At 33.5% G+C, this 19,772-nt stretch overlaps 2 protein-coding genes and 1 non-coding gene across 3 annotated transcripts; 2 read left to right on the forward strand and 1 right to left on the reverse strand.

Moving 5' to 3' along the window:
* Positions 1-737: 737 nt before the first annotated feature.
* Positions 738-810, forward strand: TRNAR-UCU. Its single transcript has one exon. It is a non-coding gene; the product is annotated as a tRNA-Arg (tRNA).
* A 10,532-nt stretch (positions 811-11,342) lies between these two features.
* LOC109172323 (pEARLI1-like lipid transfer protein 2) lies at positions 11,343-12,101 on the forward strand. The gene has a single exon (XM_019321506.1). It carries the CDS (start codon positions 11,436-11,438, stop codon positions 11,802-11,804), a length of 369 nt encoding a protein of 122 aa, XP_019177051.1. The 5' UTR covers positions 11,343-11,435; the 3' UTR covers positions 11,805-12,101.
* A 3,575-nt stretch (positions 12,102-15,676) lies between these two features.
* Positions 15,677-16,273, reverse strand: LOC109172220. The gene has a single exon (XM_019321368.1). It carries the CDS (start codon positions 16,271-16,273, stop codon positions 15,677-15,679), a length of 597 nt encoding a protein of 198 aa, XP_019176913.1.
* Between the last annotated feature and the right edge of the window lie 3,499 nt (positions 16,274-19,772).

Raw genomic sequence — 19,772 nt, forward strand, 5'->3', positions numbered from 1 at the left:
TCGCACAAGGGAATTGGAATCAGAATGAAAATTAAATATTTGGTAATGATAATTGATTTTGGTGAAAGTATTTTGCATATTTGATTATAGGGTGAAATTGAAATGATTACCAATATTGATGTTTGGTTATGCCTGACACAAATGGAAACAAAGGATTTAAAAATACAAATATATAAAATTAAGACAATTGATCCTAATATAATGACATCCAAAGCAACAATATAAACAAAAAAAAAAAATCAAAACAAAAATCTAAAAGCTCTAATCTAAACTTAAAAAATCATATTAGCAATAAGATGGAATGATACCCGTTTTTAATTAGGGAATGTAATTTTTAATTGAAGGGGTAATCAAATCTCATAGTTGTATTTTAAAAAGTTGTCAACCAAACACTACCTACATTTTGATTCTCATTCTTGATGTGTAAGCCCATGAACCAAACACAATCTTAGTATATTCGTGAAAATTCGGGAATATCCTAATATCATGGGCCCCTGAAATAGCTATTCTCCTTGCAAGGGGAATTGTTAATTTCCTGGAACAATATTTCTGGGTACAAAATGCATTAACAAACAATGGATTGAAATAGACATATATATTCCTTGGAATGTCATTCAATTCCATTCCAAGCCTATTATGCAAATCAAACGTGCAATTAATGCACAAAAAGAAATTATAATATTTCAAGTCAAGCATAAGGTCATGTGTTCGAATCCTAGTCTAAACATTTTGAATTAGCACCTATGGCCTAATGGATAAGGCACTTGACTTCTAATCAAGCAATTGTGGGTTCGAGTCCCACTAGGTGTGTTATAAAATGAACTTTAAGCTCCCGCCCTCATACATAGGCTAACCTAAATCCGGCTTTAAGATTTTAGGTTTTACAATCCTTTAAAGGGTAACACTTGTGTGAGACCGTCTCCGGACCTCTATCCGTGAGACGCCTCAAAGATTCGACTCGTCTCACGGATAGAGACCCGTGAGACGGTCTCACACAAGTTTTTGCCTACTTCAAATAGCAATGTGCATTTATTTATTTATTTATTTATTTTTTGGAGTTGTATTAGTTTCTTTTGTTCTTATTAAATATTTACGATTCTTTACATTTTATTTAATTGATGGCCTTACACTTGGTTTGAATGGTTTTGATGCATTAGAAGGGGCATATTCGATTTATCTCATTAAGATGAAGGACTGATGCAAGGATACCTTTAGAAAAGGTTATTTGGAGTTGAAATTTCAATGACCTTAGTACTTATAATAATTCTGACTCAAATTAAAATGACCTTTCTTTGCTATTTTGGATAATTTTAATATAGAAAGGTCAAACGGCAATTTATATCCTACACCACGGCGCGCGTTGCACTGTGCGTCCAGATGCAAAACGACGTAGTTTTAATTTTTTTTTTTTGTTTTTGAAATTTCCCGCCCCAGTGTATGACAGTTATTTTTTCTTTTAAAAAAAACCCCTGTTAAAAAATGTACATAATATTATACTAGAATACACATAATTGTATACATGAATGTACATAATTATATAACAAAATATACATACTCTTTTTAAAAGATAATACACATAATCTAACATAATACATAATAAACATAAACTTTTAACATAATACACATCAACTCTTAACATGATACACACAAATTTTCTGATTCGGATGTACATAATTGTATAAAAAGAATGTACAATTGTATAAAAAATGTACATAACTGTATGAACAAATATACATAATTGTATGAACAAATATACATAATTGTGTGAACAAATATACATAATCACAGCAACTTCCTACCACACCTCCCAAAATGACGTCGTTTTGGGAAGTGCACGGCGCACAGTGCTACGGGCGCCGTGGTGTAGGGTATAACGATTGAGGTCAAACTAAAGTTATTCAAATATTATTGGAAAACATCCACCAAAAAAAATAATATTGGAAAACTAACTCATGAAACTACTACTTCTACATCTTACAAAGCCTAATTTGAAAGTAACATAGGTTAAAGAGTTAATTCTATCAGAGGTCTCTTGTCTTTGATGACAATTTCAAATTTAACCCTAGACTATCATTTTTATCATTTAACATCTCAGACTATTATTTTTAGACACTTTTAATCCTTCTCATGACTTTTCGTAATTTTAGTACGGGCACTTTTATCTTTTTATATATATATTTTTTGTTATTTTTTTTGGTTTAAGTTGGTTTAGTCGGTTTAGAACTCCCCCATCCAACATGTTTTGAACATTTTTTTTAATGGTTTGATCTGTTGGAGATTTATATAATATATGTTTGAGGATTTCAAATATGTTAGTAACTTAAAATAATATTTTAGAAGTGGTGATGAAGTTAAAATATTATTTTAAATTTAGAGAATATCTTATTAAAAGTTATTTAATTTTAGAGAAAATTACGCTTTTGGTTCTATGACTATAGGGTTGGTAATTTCAGTTCGTAACTTTTAAAACTATCAATTTAGTCTTTTAACTATGTTTTTTTTCACACATTTGGTCATTCCGGCCAAATCACCGGTGGATTTTGGCCGGAAAAACACGATCATTTGTTTATTAAATATTTGGGGGGGGGGGGGGGGGGGGGGGGGGTTAAAATGGTCAATTATGTTTGAAAAAAAGGGGAAAACGCTGGCTATTATTTCCCACCTTGTTTAACGTCTTAATTCCTAATTTGTTGGCATTGCAACCCTAATTATATTTCTGAAAAGCGGGAAGAAAGCAGGGAAGAACGAAGAAAGCGGGAAGAAATAAAACTCTCATTGACTTCGCCTACTGCAATGCGTAACTCATTTGCAACTGGAATGAGTTCGGCCCCAATTACGCTACAACTATGTAAGTTACAATCATTTTTAAGAGTTAAAATTGTATAAATTTTATAGTGAATGACTTTGTGTTGTTTGTGTGGAGTGTTTTTTGTGTAGTTGAATGGCAGTAAAACATATCTATGGTTTGCCGTGTGGTTTATATATGCATAAAGCATAATGGAATTTGTACTTGTGTCTTGTAATGTGGGGACCAACTTCTGGACCATTATGTTGTTTATTATTCTTTGTAGGAATTCTGATGAGTATGGGAAATTGTTGTGGTGGTCGGTGGGGACCAATACTACTGTTATAGTTTACTGATTTCGTGATGTGCATATATAGGGTTTAGGATACATTTTTGTTATTCTGTGGGGACCATTATGTTTATACTTTTTTGATCAGGAAACATTTCCATATGACTTTATTGTTTTTTGTCTTGTGGGTACCACTATGTTGACTGTTGCATGTGTGAATGATGGCTTTACAGGAGATGGTGTTGGCCCATTTTCAGTTGTCCTTTTCCATAATGGGATAATAAATAGGGTTGGTGAAGTTAAATACTTGGGTGGTGATGTAGAAGTGTATGAAAGAATGGAAGCGAATGAAGTGTGTCTAGATGTGTTGAAGGATAATATAAAACAGTTAGGGTATAGTGAGGTTGGAGCACTGATTTATTGTTATTGGAATGATAGTTTGAAGTTGCTACAATCAGACATTGATGTTATATCTATATTGAATGAGCTCAACCTAGGTAATATGTTGGAGTTTTGGGTTGAAACAATGGATGAGTTGGACTTGATTAATGCTGATATGGAAGTACTTGAGGCAGAAAGTGATTGAGAAGATGAGATTGAGGTAGAGAGTTTGGGGGGTAGATGAGAAGGTTGTTGTAGGGGCTAGGGATGGCTTCACTATATAAGATGATAAAGTAGATGAGCAGATTGTTGTAGCTGAAACAAAGAAGAAGGTTAAGAATTTGGATGAAATCAACTTTTCTGATGAGGAGTCAGTACTGGATTCTGATAGTGATGGTGATGGGGAAAACAAATGGCTTATATTTAGAGCTGCAACAGACTTGAAAGACCCCCATTTCACTTTCGGCATGACATTTGCTTCCAAACAACAGTTTAGAGAAGCAGTTCAAAATTATGCTTTCAATAATAGCAAAGAAATTAGAACACTTAAAAATGACAAGGAAAGGGTCATTGTTAAGTGTACACAGGAGGGTTGCCCTTGGAGAATAGGGTTGAGAAAAGTAATAGGGTCACTGTCATGGAGAATTTTGAACATGGTAGATGAACATGAAGGCTGTTCTTGGTTTGGGAGAACTCAATGGTGAAATCAAGTGTGGTTGCTAAGAGGTGGTCAACTCAATTAAAAGACCACCCAGATTGGATGATGAGAAAGTTCAAGGATAAGGTGTGCACAGAGGATGGATTTTATGTGAGTGATTCACAAGCATATAGGGCTATTTGGAAGGCAAAGAAGGTAAGAGTAGGTGATGAAGAAGCCAACTTCAAAAAGATTTGGAGGTATCGTGAAGAAATTTTAACAACAAACCCGGGGACAACATGTATTTTGAAGTTGAGTGACTTAACTGATGCAAGTGGCCAGAAGAGATTTCTGAGAATGTATGTTTGTTGGAAAAGTAGCAAGCAATGCTTCAAGAATTGTAGAGGACTGATAGGGGTAGATGGTTGTCACCTTGAATTTGAAACTGGTGGGACGCTTCTGACTGTTGTTACTATAGATGCAAATGATAGTATATTTCCACTAGCTTATGTTATTGTGGAAGGAGAGAAAAAGGAATCTTGGAAATGGTTTCTACGGCTTCTGAAAGATGATATGCTGATAAGTGACACAGAGGAGGATGACTACTGCTTCATAAGTGATAAACAGAAGGGATTAGTTCCAGCATTTGATGAACTGCTACCTGGTGTGGAGAACAGGTTTTGTGTGAGACACCTACATGCAAATATGAAGGTGGCAGGTTTCCAAGGTAAGGTTCTTAAGGATGCATTATGGGCTTGTGCTAGGGCTAACACTGTAAATGCTTTCGCTGATGCTTTAACTAAACTAAGGAGATTAGATGAAGGTGCATACCAATGGTTAGGTGATAAGAGCCCAACAGAATGGTCTAGATCCCACTTCTCTACAAAATCCCATTGTGACATGTTAGTAAATAACATTTGTGAGTCTTGGAATGCATCTATATTAGAAGCAAGGGACAAACCAATCATTGAGTGCCTAGAAATTATAAGGAAAATGGTGGTAGCTAAATTATTTGAGAATAGACAGAAAGCAGCAGAATGGAAGTCTTTGATATGTCCTAAAATTGTCAGGAAGTTGAAGTAAATTGAGAACGATGCAGCTGGTTACTTGGCAACCTAATGTGATTTCTTCAAGTTTGACGTTAGACACTTATATGGGGATCAACAGCAAATTGACTTGAAAAGAAAACAATGTTCTTGTAGGAGGTGAGAGCTTTCTGGCATTCCATGCAAGCACGCAATATGCGCTATATGGAAAAAATATGGGAAGGGTGGAGTGTTTGACTTTGTCCATCTATTCTATTCAAAAGAAACCTATCTGAAGATATATAGTGAATGTATCAACCCAATGGCAGGTCCTGCTGAGTGGCCTATGTGTGACAGACCCCCCTCCCCCCATTGCCACCTTTGTATTCTGCCAAGGTAATTGCTTATTTCCTACCCATTCTCCTTTTACTGTGTAATGTATGAAATTTGATTTCAGTTGTTGGTGCTATTCAGGTTGGGAGGCCCAAAAAGTTAAGGACAAAATCAGCTGCTGAGTTGACCCAAGATGGAAATAGAGTGTCCAGAAACCACATTCAACTACACTGTTCTGTATGTAGGGAAGCTGGACATAATGCTAGGAAGTGTCCATCTAATCCAAATAAAAAGGTTTAATATTATATACTGTTGCATTAGAGTAAACTCTTTATAAACCAATTGAAACTTAAGATGTTTGTTTACAGTTGAAGCCAAAGAAGAGGGTCATCTATGCCACCCACCAAATTCCCATCAATTTGCCTACAAGAGAGCACCAGAATGGATTAGGACAGCAACAACATGAACAAGGGGAACAAAGTGGATTAGGACATCAGCATCATGAATAAGGGGCACAGCAGGTTGATGACCAGACTGGATCAGGGGAACATGAAGTGAACCAAAGTGGGGGCATCCATGCTATTCAAAAGCAAGCCAAATCCAAGAGGGGAACCAAAGTGATGCAATCAAACTTGAAAAAGCCATATTATACAAGGAGCAAGACAGTAATGAAGTCCAAGCTCTTTGGCAACAAGGATGACCAAGTTGACATTGAGTGACTGCAGGTTAACTTTGATTGGTTTTGGAAACTTTTTGTAATGTAATGCTGAAAACTTTGAAACTTGAAGTTAGTTTGTATGTTTTGGTAACTTAGTGCTGCTGAATGATTTCAAACCGTAACTTAGTTTGTAGATTTTGGTCATATTGTTTGAAAACTAGCAGCAGGTGGTGGTGTTATACATTACCAACACTCACTTTTTTTGTGAATTGTAAAGTAGTAACTCTTTTGTGAAGTGTAAACAAGTCTTGGCTAATGAAATCGGCACTTTTGAAATCAGCTATTTTGCAATAAAATCATGGGCTTGTGCAGTCTTGCTAAAGCAGTATATCATTGGTGAATTGTAAACCAAAATCTACCTTCATTCGTACATTACCAAAAGAAACCATAATTCTTACATTACCAAAACATACCATAATTCTTACATTACCAAAACATACCATAATTCTTACATTACCAAACCATACCATAATTCTTACATTACCAAAACATACCATAATTCTTACATTAGCAAACCATACCATAATTCTTACATTACCAAAACATACCATAATTCTTACATTACCAAACCATACCATAATTCTTACATTACCAAAATACATTACACATACAGACCGGTTCTTTGGATCAGTTCACTACCAAAACCTACAACCAATAAATAGTGCAAATATTACAATGAACACTGCTACAACCTTGTTCATCCACATACAACTACCAAACACTTTGCCATCATCTTTATTACCTTTAAGCTTCATAGTTAATTTATGTATCTCATCATCTTGTCGGTTGATGCGTTTTAGCAATCCCGAAATTATTCTCTTTGAACGATAGCACACTGGAGGATCATACCAATCAATAAATCCACATCCCACATTACCCTGGATTAATTCAAAGAACATTTAACCAATTTCATTCATACATCCCGCAAAAAAATTACAAAAATCTTTAAAAAGAAAAACTTACAATAGCACCGGAGCATTGGCAAAATCTACGACCGGGATTTTCATTTGTCCATGAAGTTCGAATTTTCAATTGTTCACCACATCTACAATGGATAATTGGAAAGCTTTCCCCAAATTCATAGTACTCAGTAGCAGAATTAGAAGAACAAGAAGAATATGAATTAGCCATACCCAGAACGAGCTGATGGAGAATGGTGCGTGCGACTGCTTTCTTCTCTTCCAACTTCTTTCGTGCTTCCTTCGCCTCCCCCAGAAATCGAAAACCCTACTGTTAGCAGAATTCAGAAGACGTTAAATAAGGTGGGAAATAATAGCCAGCATTTTTCCCCTTTTTTTTCTCAAACATAATTGACCATTTTACCCCCCTAAATATTTAATAAACAAATGATTGTGTTTTTCCGGCCGCCGGACCAAATGTGTGGAAAGCATAGTTAAAGGACTAAATTGATAGTTTTAAAAGTCACGAATTGAAACTACCACCCCTATAGTTATAGAACCAAAAGTGTAATTTTCTCTTTAATTTTATTTGGGAATTTGAAAAGAGAAAAATCTTCAGAATTGACTTTATAGAAGATTTTGAAAAGAGAGAAGAATCTCTAGATTTAACTGTCTGAAAAATTAAAACCACAAATTAAGAAGTGCAAAGTTAAAATCTCAAAGTTAGAACCAAACCTAAGAACCGAAAAATTGGAATCGCAGCAGAGTTGTTTCACTCTTCGGCTTCACATACAATAAGAATACCGAAAAGTAAAATGATTTTACGGTTTTGGCTTCACATGCTATAAGATACTAGAAAGTAAAATGACTTTTTGGCTTTGCATGCTGTATGTATGACGTACGTCAAAATGAGTTTTGGTTTCTGCAAGAATGTTTTCACACGCACTATGTGCATATATATATATATATATATATATATATATATATATATATATATATATATATATATACTCAGGTTCCCGTGCGGGTGAATGCTTCCCGTGCGGTTATTAATGTGCGTGACATTTGTACTCAATGTGCGTGAGTGTTGTATCTAATGTGTCTGAGATTTGTACTTAATGTCCGTGAATGTGTAAAATGCAGCAGAAAAGTGGAGACCTACAGGATAGTTTCTTCGCTAGCTTTGTTCTCGGATGGGTTATCACAAATGGTGCTGGTATTGCTTCTTACCCAATTGACACAATGTCCGGAGAAGAATGATGATGACATCTGGTGAAGCCGTCAAGTACAAGAGCTCTCTTGATGCTTTTGCTCAGATTCTTAAGAATGAAGGTGCGAAAAGGGTGCTCGTGCAAACATTTTATCATGACTATATGGGTGCTTCTCTTTTCAGTAGCATAGCTCAGATTCTTAGGAATGAAGGTGCGAAAAGGGTGCTGGTGCAAACATTTTATCATGACTATATGGGTGCTTCTCTTTTCAGTAGCATAGTTATATGGTGATTTTCTGTTCTACTTCTTTCTGAGTTCGTAATTCTAAACTACTCACGCACATTAAGCACAAATCTCACGCATATTAAGCACAACACTCAGACACATTAAGTACAAAACTCACGCATATTAACATCACGCACATTAAGCACAACACTCACGCACATTAAGTATAAACCTCAAGCACATTAATCCACCGCACAACCGCACGGGAAGCAACAAATGCACCTGATCCCTTCCCTATATATATATATATATATATATATATATATATATATATATATATATATATATATATATATATATATATATATATATTTTGGTTCCTGTGAGAACGGGTCTTCCCGAGCGGTCATTGTGGATTACACCATTAGGTATAGATAGATTTTGGTTCCTGTGAGAACGAGTCTTCCCGTGCGGTCATTGTGACATACACCATTAGGTAAGGATAAATGCATCATACAGTGTTCGAGAATACACCAGAATGAAATGTCAAAAAATGCACCACAAAAAAAAAATACATCATCACATGTGGCTTGTCTGTCCCATGCGGTCAATTGCATACCATTAAATTAGATAAATCTAATGATTCACATTCATCAAGAACTTAGTCTTTAACACTCTATTCTCTGTGGTCCGACACCTTAAAATGCTTCCCAAGTATAAACTCATTAATACTTAACTTGAGTTAATACCCAAAATCGTCCTCGACTATAGTGGTTTTTCTCAATTTCGTCCTAAACGACTTTGGTGACCTAATATTGTCCCAGACTTTTGTGTTTCGCTCAATTTAGTCCTCCATTTGTTATTCCGTCAAATTGGTGTTAAATAAAGGGACAATTCAGTATGTCAATATTGATCTCTCTTTACTTTCAACTTGTGAAGTGCGAAATTCATCTTTCTTGTACGAATTACACCCAGAATTACTCCCGGACCTGCAAATCAAATTTTATATTCGCAGTTTTAGGAGTAATTCTGGGAGTAATTCGTAAAAAAAAAAAAGGATTTCGCAGTTCACATGTCTATGAGTAAAGAGATGCCAATATTAAAATTACTGAATTGTCTATTTATTTAACACCAAATGGACAGAATAACAAATGAAGGACTAAATTGAGCAAAAACACAAAAGTCTGGGACTAAATTGAGCGAAACACAAAAGTCTGGGACGATATTAGGTCACCAAAGTCGTTTAGGACGAAATTGAGAAAAACCACTATAGTCGAGGACGATTTTGGGTATTAACTCTACTTAACTTTGATAAAGAAAAAAAAAAAAAAACAACATTTAGGAGCAACATTGACAATAACACTATATGCATTGTATATCAATGATGCTACACTAATGGTAACAACTTTCTAAATGAACTCTAAAATTACAAAATAGTCACGGCCTAAAGAAGTTCAAAAGTTACATAATTATATTATTCTTGACCTCAAGTTAATAAATTTAAATATTATGCCTCAACTAATCCCTTGTACTTATGGAGTTAGTTTACTAGGATACCACAAAGTGTTTTGTAGATGTACACTGCGCCAATTGGCTTAAATGAGTGCACTCTAGAGACTTTAATCGTAGATTATTATGTAGAATCATCATTGTTAATCACGCGCCAAACAACCAATGTTTTTTTTTTTTTTTTTTTTTTTTTTGTGACAATGGAAACTCGTAGTTACTAGCTACTCGAGAGTATGAATGAATTCTATAATAGCATACAAATCATATAAGAGAAGTAAATTGCATTTTGACTAAAAAGGCGTTGATAAGAATGTTTAGGTTGTTATTCTTAATGTATTCTTTGATTTAAAACCAACAATTCTAAATTACAATAAGAAAGAAGAAAAGCTAGAAAGAAGTAAAAAGTAAAAGAAGAAAACAATATGTTGGCACACATATTTTATTAAAGAAATAAGAAATAAATTGGAAAGGGCAATGTCAAGGGAATATGGATAAAAAATAGTCACGAGTTGAACATATCATGTTGGGTCTTCCCATGTTCTCTTCCACATCTTATTAATAAACTTTTATTTCTAAAACTAAAACTAATTTGTAAAAAGCAATATATATATACTACATAAAACCAAGTTCGATCTCATCAATAATGCAGTGTTGAAGGAGAATCAAAAAGGCCAAAACTGTAGCGATGATTGTACCATATACTCATACTGGCCATACAATTTACCACAACCTAGCCAACCCAGTACATATATATCCAAGAACATATATACAACTTTAATTTGATGGCAGAAACTTACAAAAATTCCAACTGGTACAGCACAATCTTGCTTCTCACTCTCTTTCACTCAATCAATCTCTCATCTCCAACCTCACATTTTTTCCCTTTTTTTTTTTTTTTTTTTTTTTTTTTTTTTTTTTTTTTTTTTGGGTATACCCAAAGTTTTCACTATCCGACACAGTGACTAATCCTTTCGCTAGATTGTAAGAGCACATCTTTCAGCTGGGACATCTAGCCTGAAGATTTAAGGCTCACTATTGGAAATATGCAATTTCCGACCACCTGAAAGTGATCTTAAATCAAGTCGAAAGCCTTATTCCGACCACTTTCGGTATCCGGAAAAACCTTTATTGCTATTTCCGACCACTTTTTGGTATCAGATTTAAGATCACTTTCAGGGTGGTCGGAAATTTCATAATTTCCAGTAGTGGCTGTTTCATACCCAAAGTTAAGGATCATACCCTTGACCTTTGGTTAAGGATAAATGAGTCTCTTCCACTCAACTAGACCCTCCGGATTACTTTTTTTCCCCTTTATAAACACCACTGCCCTTCCCAAAGTCACCCTACCCTAAGCAAACACTACCATATATACCCTTAGATCTTGAGAGAGCAGAGCAGAGAAGAGAAAATCCTCCCAGCTGCCATGGCCACCAAGACCATTTTCACCCTCTCCCTTCTCCTCCTAGCCACTCTCACGACAGCGTGCGGCACATGCACGCCCAAGCTGCCGCCGAAGGCACCGCCGGTGAACCCATACTGCCCTCGGGACACACTGAAGCTGGGCGTGTGCGCTAATCTGCTGGGAGGGCTGGTGAGCATTGAGCTTGGGCACGCCCCAACCAGCCCATGCTGCACTCTTCTTGCAGGGCTGGCGGATTTGGAAGTCGCCGCTTGCCTTTGCACTGCCCTGAAGGCCAACGTGCTTGGGATCAACCTGGAAGTGCCGGTGGCTCTCAGTGCTCTTGTTAGTGCCTGCCAAAAGACTGTCCCTACTGGCTTCAAGTGCCAATAATTAAGCCAACATTATATTATTTCTCCCCACACCTAGCCGTGGCTCATTTTCATGATTTTGTTGTTATTGGTGTCTGCTTCTGTGTTGTACAATTGTTATTGTTTGTTTCTTAACGTTATTAGGAGGTTCTTTTAAGTAGGCAAAGCACTATTTTGCCTTAGCTTATCAGTTTGTGTAATTGTGTTGTCGGATTATTGTTAAGATAATCTTACTTTGCTTTGTTGTAATATTTACTGTTCATTTTTCATTATTCAGTAACTTTGTGTTGAATAAAAGTGGTAGAATATTTTTGTGACATTGGCGTTGTTTAGCAATCAATTGTTTGCCAATACGAATTATATTAATTAATGACTTTGACTAAAGGTAAGAAATGTTTGCCAATAGCGGAATTTTGCATAGATTTTAAGAAAAAAAAATGATGTGTTAGAGAAGAGAGGAGATCGAGAAGAGAGAGGGATGTGGTTGTTATGTTAATTAGAGAATTTTGTCAGGATTTTGGGAATTTTAGGGGATTTGGGGGGGGGGGGCGGGGGGGGGGGTTTGGAGGGTTTTTTTCAGTTTTTGATTTTATTTTTTATTTTTTCTTTTTATCCATTTCTCTTTCCTAATCACACCTGTAAAATCTCTTCAAAATCCTACCATTATTGAGGATGCCCTTAGATTCGAATGGAGCCATGGAGGAAGGTAGCTAGCAAAAAGATGTTGGGTTCAGAAGGAGAATAGTAGGTAAGCCTACTAGAGGGCGTGTAAAGGTGGAGCGAAAAGGAAAAGAGGTGGAGTTGCAAGGAGTCGAATTCCCAACCTACATACAACTTATATCTACACAAACAATTGCACAACTAAGCTACTGCATTTCTTGTGTAAGAAGAAGCTGTAGGACATACTTATTGCAAGAAGAAAGGGGCAATGTGGCAAGTAGTGGGGTTAAGATGAGACACAGATATAGCCAAGAAGAGAGAGCAACCAAGACCATACACATGGCAGCAAAGGAGGGGAGTCTAGACACTATAAAAGAGGCTCATGTCTACCATTGGACATCATTACTTGATCCATTATACCACTCCTAGCTTACACTACAAGAGAAAATGCACATAAACAATGGTTAAAAATTGTTGTTTTTGAGTTAAAATTTTTGTTGTTAAAACCAGTATTGTTGTAAGTCACCCACAAAGACAACGGTTAAAAACTGATTTCTATTGAGTATTGTTAAAATTCACGCACATAGACAACATTTAAAAACCGTTGTCTATTGAGTGTTGTTGAAACTGGTATTGTTGAAAGTCAGTATAGACAACGATTTTAAACCATTGTTTTTAATCTGTTTTGATTTTAAGTATAATATAATAAAAACAATTTATTCAAACACCATAAATACCAAAACATCAATTCATTAGTACAATCATTTATTCAACTAGTATTTTCACCCGTGCGTTACACGAAATAGATTTGTTATAATATAATATTTTAAGAATATTTGGATCGATATATAATTGTATAAATTATAACATCGGATATTATATAGTGCAATTGAAGAATTGAGTTGGATCGATTATGTTTTCTGATGTTATCATTGCTTGAATTCGAGCAAATAATTATTCAATTAATAGCTAACGTGTATATATACGCATCCAGTACTGAAACTTTAGAGTTTATATATCAATGTTTAAGATTATATTTGTATTAATTGGGCTAAGTAGCTCGTTGTCTAGCAACTTAGTTGTAGATATTATTTTGTATGGAAGATATATATTTTCTATGTAGATATATAGAAATTTTTTCATCTTTCTATTAAAAAAAACATAATATCACTAGTTTGAGTTACACATTATTAAAAATCTCTTTATAGACGACATTGGTAGCAGTAACAGAATTTTGTTCATCCTTGTCTAGATCTAAAACCTTCAGGCCATCAAGGATGGGTGACTCGGGAAAAAGCCATGTACACCTGAAGGGCAATCTTGTATCAGAAGGGTGGGAGACATTCGGGGTATAAGAACTCTGGTTCTTTGATGTGTCTCATTAACTATTCTTGTTTCGACAATGTGATCTGTCAATCTTGTGATGATGAGGCGCATACCGTTGCAAAGACCAAGAGAGTGGTCTATGTTCCGCAATAACATAACAAGTGCACCAACCTTTAATGTTGATGAATGATTAGGAAGTCTAGGCAATCCCAAACTATTTAAGAATTCAGGACTGTGTACTTCAGATAAATTTTCATCGTCTTATTCTTCCTTACATAGGGGTTGCAAACTTCGGTAAATTTTTGGTTAACCGACCGCACCGACAAAGTTAGGTTAACCGTTTTATAACCGAACATTTTTCGGTTCGGTTAATGGTTAAAGGTTTTTTAAAATTTCGGTTAACGATTAATTTGGTTTGAAACTTCGGTTAACAAAATTAACCGAACGGTTAACCGAAATTTTAAATATATATATATATATATATATATATATATATATATATATATATATATATATATATATATATATATTGATTTATTATTATATGTATTATTTTAATTGGATTTATTATTATAGGTATTATTTTTAGGATTTAAAACTTTAGTTTTAAAAAGTTCGGTTAATCGGTTAACTGACCGATTAACCGAAAAAAACTTCGGTTCGGTTAATTCGGCAATACAAAGTTCGGTTATATTAATGGTTAAAGTTTTAAAATTTTCAGTTAAAACGGTTCGGTTAAAATGGTTCGGTTAACCGAATAAACACCCAGGGCCGTCCCTGGGCATGTTTTCCCAGGGCTGGCGCACAGGGCCCCCAATTTTTTGGGGGCCTCATATTTAAAAAAAAAAAATTATATATGTATATAAGCCGCATTAAGCAAATCTCATGCATTGGTCATTGTGTAGTACTGTAGCAAAATTAGCAAAGCTCATTTGTCATTATGTAGTATTGTAGCAAAATTAGCAAATCTTATTCCTGAGTACCGTCGGCCGTAGCTAATGATAACCAAATGATTCACTTTTATTTAATATATATGATCAAAGAAATTGGGATGCCCTTGATTCTAAATTAATAGATATTTGTGTGAAAGATGGTCCTAAAATAGATTTATCAATAAATAAAGGTCCTAAAGATAAATTCTCAATAAGATTTTCGTCAGTGTTTTACGCAAGATATTTGCCAAATGGAGAGAAGTGTGATCGAGATTGGCTTGTATATTCATTATTCAAAAGAACTTGACAAGGTGTATTGTTTTTGTTGCAAGACTTTTATAAAAGGTATAGGAAAATGTGATTTGGTCTTTTAGGGACTAGACACATCTTGGTGTTAGACTTAAAGAGCATGAAATTGAGTGTATATTATATGACTAAATGTGCACAGCGCATGTCACTTTTTAAAATGAAATTTTAGATGTATTTTTTATAGAATATTTATATTTTGAATTTTTGACACAACTTTTTGAATAACTATTGTTTTTATATACAAATTACTAAAAAAAAAGGGGGCCCAATTTAAAATATTGCACAGGATCCCAATTTTTATTAGAACGGCCCTGTGAACACCCATATCCTCACACAAAGAGTCACAACTTAAATATGTTCGATCTTTTGCAGTGTTCATGTCACACATGTAGTGATTAATTTGATAAACGACATCTAAAGTCGGTGAGAGGATTACTTGGCCTTCTAGGTGCGACTCATCAAGCATGCCATATCTTGCGCTTGGGAAGGTGTTTTCCACTATAGTTGCTATTGGATCGGGTCTACACTTCAACAGAAACCGTGTCAGAATATCAATCTCAGACAAACCGTCGTTACAACGTGATCAACAATCCATTTTGAAACCAATCAACCGTCTGTCTATTTTCCTCTAAAGCTAAGCTCTGTAGTCTCAAGTTATTTGTGAGCCTCAATACCTTACAATTTGTCCGAGGTAAGAAGAATTAATTGTGGCTCCGACAACTATTGGTCTCATTTCTTTCAGAATAACGGGAAGAATCCTTCTAAAATCGCCGCCCAAAACTACTGTCTTTCCACAAAATATCTTTTCAGCACTACCCGGTATGGCGAACCTCGATAGATCCCTCATGGTTTTTGGTGCTTCGTCCCATATTATCAATTTGCTCCTTATTATAAGCTCAGCAAGGTTATTGCCTTGCGATGTATTGCACGTGGAATCTTCATTCAAAGAGAGTGGTATAGCAAATCTGGAATGCGTCACCTTGCCTCCCGGCAAGAGCAAAGATATTCCACTCGAAGCAACGTTGAGAACAATGTCACCGCGGCTCCTTATCTTTGATGATAACGTTCTCCACACAAACGTCTTGCCTATTCCTCTGTAACCATACACAAAGTACAATTCACATCCATTAGAATCAATATCATTCATCACAAATTCGTAGACATTCTTATGCTCGTTCGTCAATTGTGTTACCAACATTTCATGCTCTGTCATCCACCGTTCCTTGTCATATGTCAACTCTTCGGCTATCAGCATGTTTTCCATCATAACCCATGTTGCTTTCGTCTGGAATTGACATTTCTGAAAAGTCCCTCAGGCTCTTCGCCCACAAAGATAGCAACTTCTTCAACTCCACCAGAGACAACTGTTGATGATTAATTAATATTCATATTAGGTACGACGAGAAAAATGAAGGGGATGATTTGACTTTTATTAATAGTATAAGTTAGTGTAAAATTAGTATTTGAATTATTATTATTATTAGTGTAAATAATAATTAATAAATCATTAGTCCCTTATAAAATTACATAATAATTAATAAATCATTATTTCCTTATAAAATTACGTTATTACACAGAATTTCCAATGAATATTACTAATTAATAGATATTAGTTAATTTTCATATAATATTTTGTTACCAATAAGGAGCCAGAGACGAAAACAGACTCCATTAGTCAATCATAAGGAGAAATAGCAGAAATACCAGAGAAGAATAGAAAATGATCGATGATAGAATTGTTCACGATTAAGAGAGTATTTATAGTGCAATTTCAAGATTATTATTTGTAGAAATAAGGATGCATGTTTCATTTACAATTGTATTAAGGTTAGGAAAGTATTTATAGTGTAATTTCAATCAATATTATTACGGAGTATTTGGAGATTCAGTAAAATAATTAGTTAGAATTGTATTACGGATAAGAAAGTATTTATACTGTAATACTAATCTAAATTATTGCAATTTCAATATTATTATTTGTAGAAATATTGGTGCATGTTTCATGTACAATTGTATTAAGGTTAGGAAAATAACTATAGTGTAATTTCAATCAATATTATTATTTGGAGATTCTGTAAAATAATAAGTAAAATTGTATTACGGATAGGAAATATTTATACTGTAACTCTTTTCTAAATTATTGCAATTTCTATATTATAATTTGAAGAACTAATGATGCATGTTTCATGTACAATTGTACTACAGTTAGAAAAGTATTTATAGTGTAATATAGTTTAATTGGTAATGATAGTTAATTGGTAATAAACATATTCAGTAAACTGCACGAATAAGCATATAGATTTTATATTTAAAATTTTAAATTTCTGTCTTTTGTTTAAACTGAAAGATTTAATGGGTTTACATTCCTTTGAATGTTCATTTGTTTTATTCGTTTATCCACACCATATTCATAGGTGAAATTATAGTATTTAAAAGAATATTACAAAAATAATTATTAACTGAGAATAAAAACGGCACAGAATTTAGGCCTATTGAAATATGAAATGATTATTAATAATTGACTGAAAATTAAAAATGTTTCAAAACTGACTCAAACGCACAAAATGAAATTAATATTAATACTTGATTAAAAAATAAAAATGAAATGAATATTAATACTTGAATATTAATAAATTACTGGAAATATAATTTTTTTTTTATGGAAACTAGGCCAATTGGAAAATGAAATGAATATTAATACTTGAATATTAATAAGTTAATAAAAATATAAAAATTACTGGTATAAAATGTATTAATAAAAAGTGTAAAATGAAGTTTGCATCTCAATGTTTAACCGCGGTGGAAAGAAATATTAATCTCAGTTATATATTTTATATTTTATAAAATGTAAAGTTAATGAAAATAAAAGAAAACGATTATTAATAATCAAATAATTAATTAATATGTAATAAAAAAAGAATAATTGACTAAGAATAAAAATGACATGAAATTTCGACCAATTGAAATAGAAAATGACTATTAATAATTAACTGAAATGAAAAATGATTCCAAACTGACTCAGTATATAGAAAGAATATTAATCTCATTTATATATTTTATAAAATATATAGTGACTAATATATAAAAAAAAATTTGTATATATATGTTACTGAAATATAGTTATGCAAAAATATATATTTAAAAATGGAAAATGGAATATAATCATTAAGTATCCACAATTTATAAGGAAAATTTTGTAATTAAAGATGGAAAATGTTTTGCAATACGAGATGAAAATATAAGGTTTTTTCGAGATGGAAAGAATATTAATCGATATGGAAATTAATAATTTTTACACCAAATGTTATTTTATACTAAGAATATAAGGATTGTGTAATTATAAGATTCAGCCGAGTATGTCAAAAGAAAAAAAAAAAAACAAACAAAAAGTTTAGCCGAGATGACAAAAATATTAATCTCGGTTATATATTTTATAAAATGTAAAGTTACTGGAAATATTAAAAAAATGTATATATATGTTACTAGAAATATAGTTAGGTAAATATATATATTTACAAATGAAAAATTGATTAAAATCGTTTAGTATCCACAATCAAAATCAAGCTCGTGTGCGTTGGCACCTACGGGCGCAGGTCTCGGCCAAGGCCGAAAGGACCCAACTGGGCAAGGAGGAACAGATTAGTGTGAGTTTAAATTCACCATTATGGAATTAATTAAGTTAATTAATTCCAATTTTAACTTTGAATTTAACTCTCTAGTAATGGGTGTTGTTGTTTCAGATATTACACAACGTGTAGTAAATGCCGAAATAAATGCTATCATTTCTATCATCCCTATATAAGAAGGGAGTTAGATAGCAGACTTTTACAGACGCAGTGAACAAGCACACAACACGAAAATACACTTTTCAGCTTCAAAATACTTCTGCTTCTACTCCTTTCTTAAGCCTAACCGTGTTCAAGGTTTTGCTCTAGTTCGCCAGGTTCGTTCGTTTGGGTGCTCAAACGTCGAACCGTAGCACGTTTTATTCTGGGAAACCTAGGCCACAACGCTCCTAGCACTTTTGGGAGGTGGCAAATAAGGTTTTAAGAAAAGAGTGGTCTCTTGACTCGCGCTAAAAACCATATATCCATACACGTACGAGCCATCTTTTCCTTCTTTCGGTTTTGGATTATGCTTCTAAGAAAAATCCTCTCTCTTTTGAGATAATCGTTGGACTGGAATTATAATCAAGAGGATTATAAGTTCCAATTTTGGTCGATATATATTGGTATATTTTTTTTGTAGATATATATGTATAAATAACCTTTGGGTCCGTTTTATATATATATATATATATATATATATATATATATATATATATATATATATATATATATATATATATATATATATATATATATATATATATATATTGAATATATATATCCAATAATATTTTATATACTTTCGTGTGTGTATATATAAATATTATTTTGGGATATTAAATCGATTTGGTTCATTATCATCAACAGATATAATTCACTCAACACTGATATTTAAAATATCTAAAGTTTTAGCATTGGATGCGTACATCTACACATTGACTATTAATTGGACAATTATTTGATCGAATTCAAGCAATGATAACATTAGAAAATACAATTGATCCAACTCAATTCATCAATTGAATTATATAATATTCGATGTAATAATTTATATAATTATATATCGATCTAAATATTCTTAAAATATATTGTGTTTTGAATTATTGAAACTCAATGCATCTGAAAATCTTAATGGTTAGAAAACAATGAAAATCA

This window comes from Ipomoea nil, unplaced genomic scaffold (genome assembly GCF_001879475.1).
Source record: "Ipomoea nil cultivar Tokyo-kokei standard unplaced genomic scaffold, Asagao_1.1 scaffold0415, whole genome shotgun sequence".
In the NCBI taxonomy this organism is placed as follows: domain Eukaryota; kingdom Viridiplantae; phylum Streptophyta; class Magnoliopsida; order Solanales; family Convolvulaceae; genus Ipomoea; species Ipomoea nil.

What these genes read in the sequence shown, in the direction of transcription:
- LOC109172323 (XM_019321506.1), top strand. Translation starts at nt 11,436, where the DNA reads ATGGCCACCAAGACCATTTTCACCCTCTCCCTTCTCCTCCTAGCCACT.
- LOC109172220 (XM_019321368.1), bottom strand. Translation starts at nt 16,273, where the DNA reads ATGGAAAACATGCTGATAGCCGAAGAGTTGACATATGACAAGGAACGG.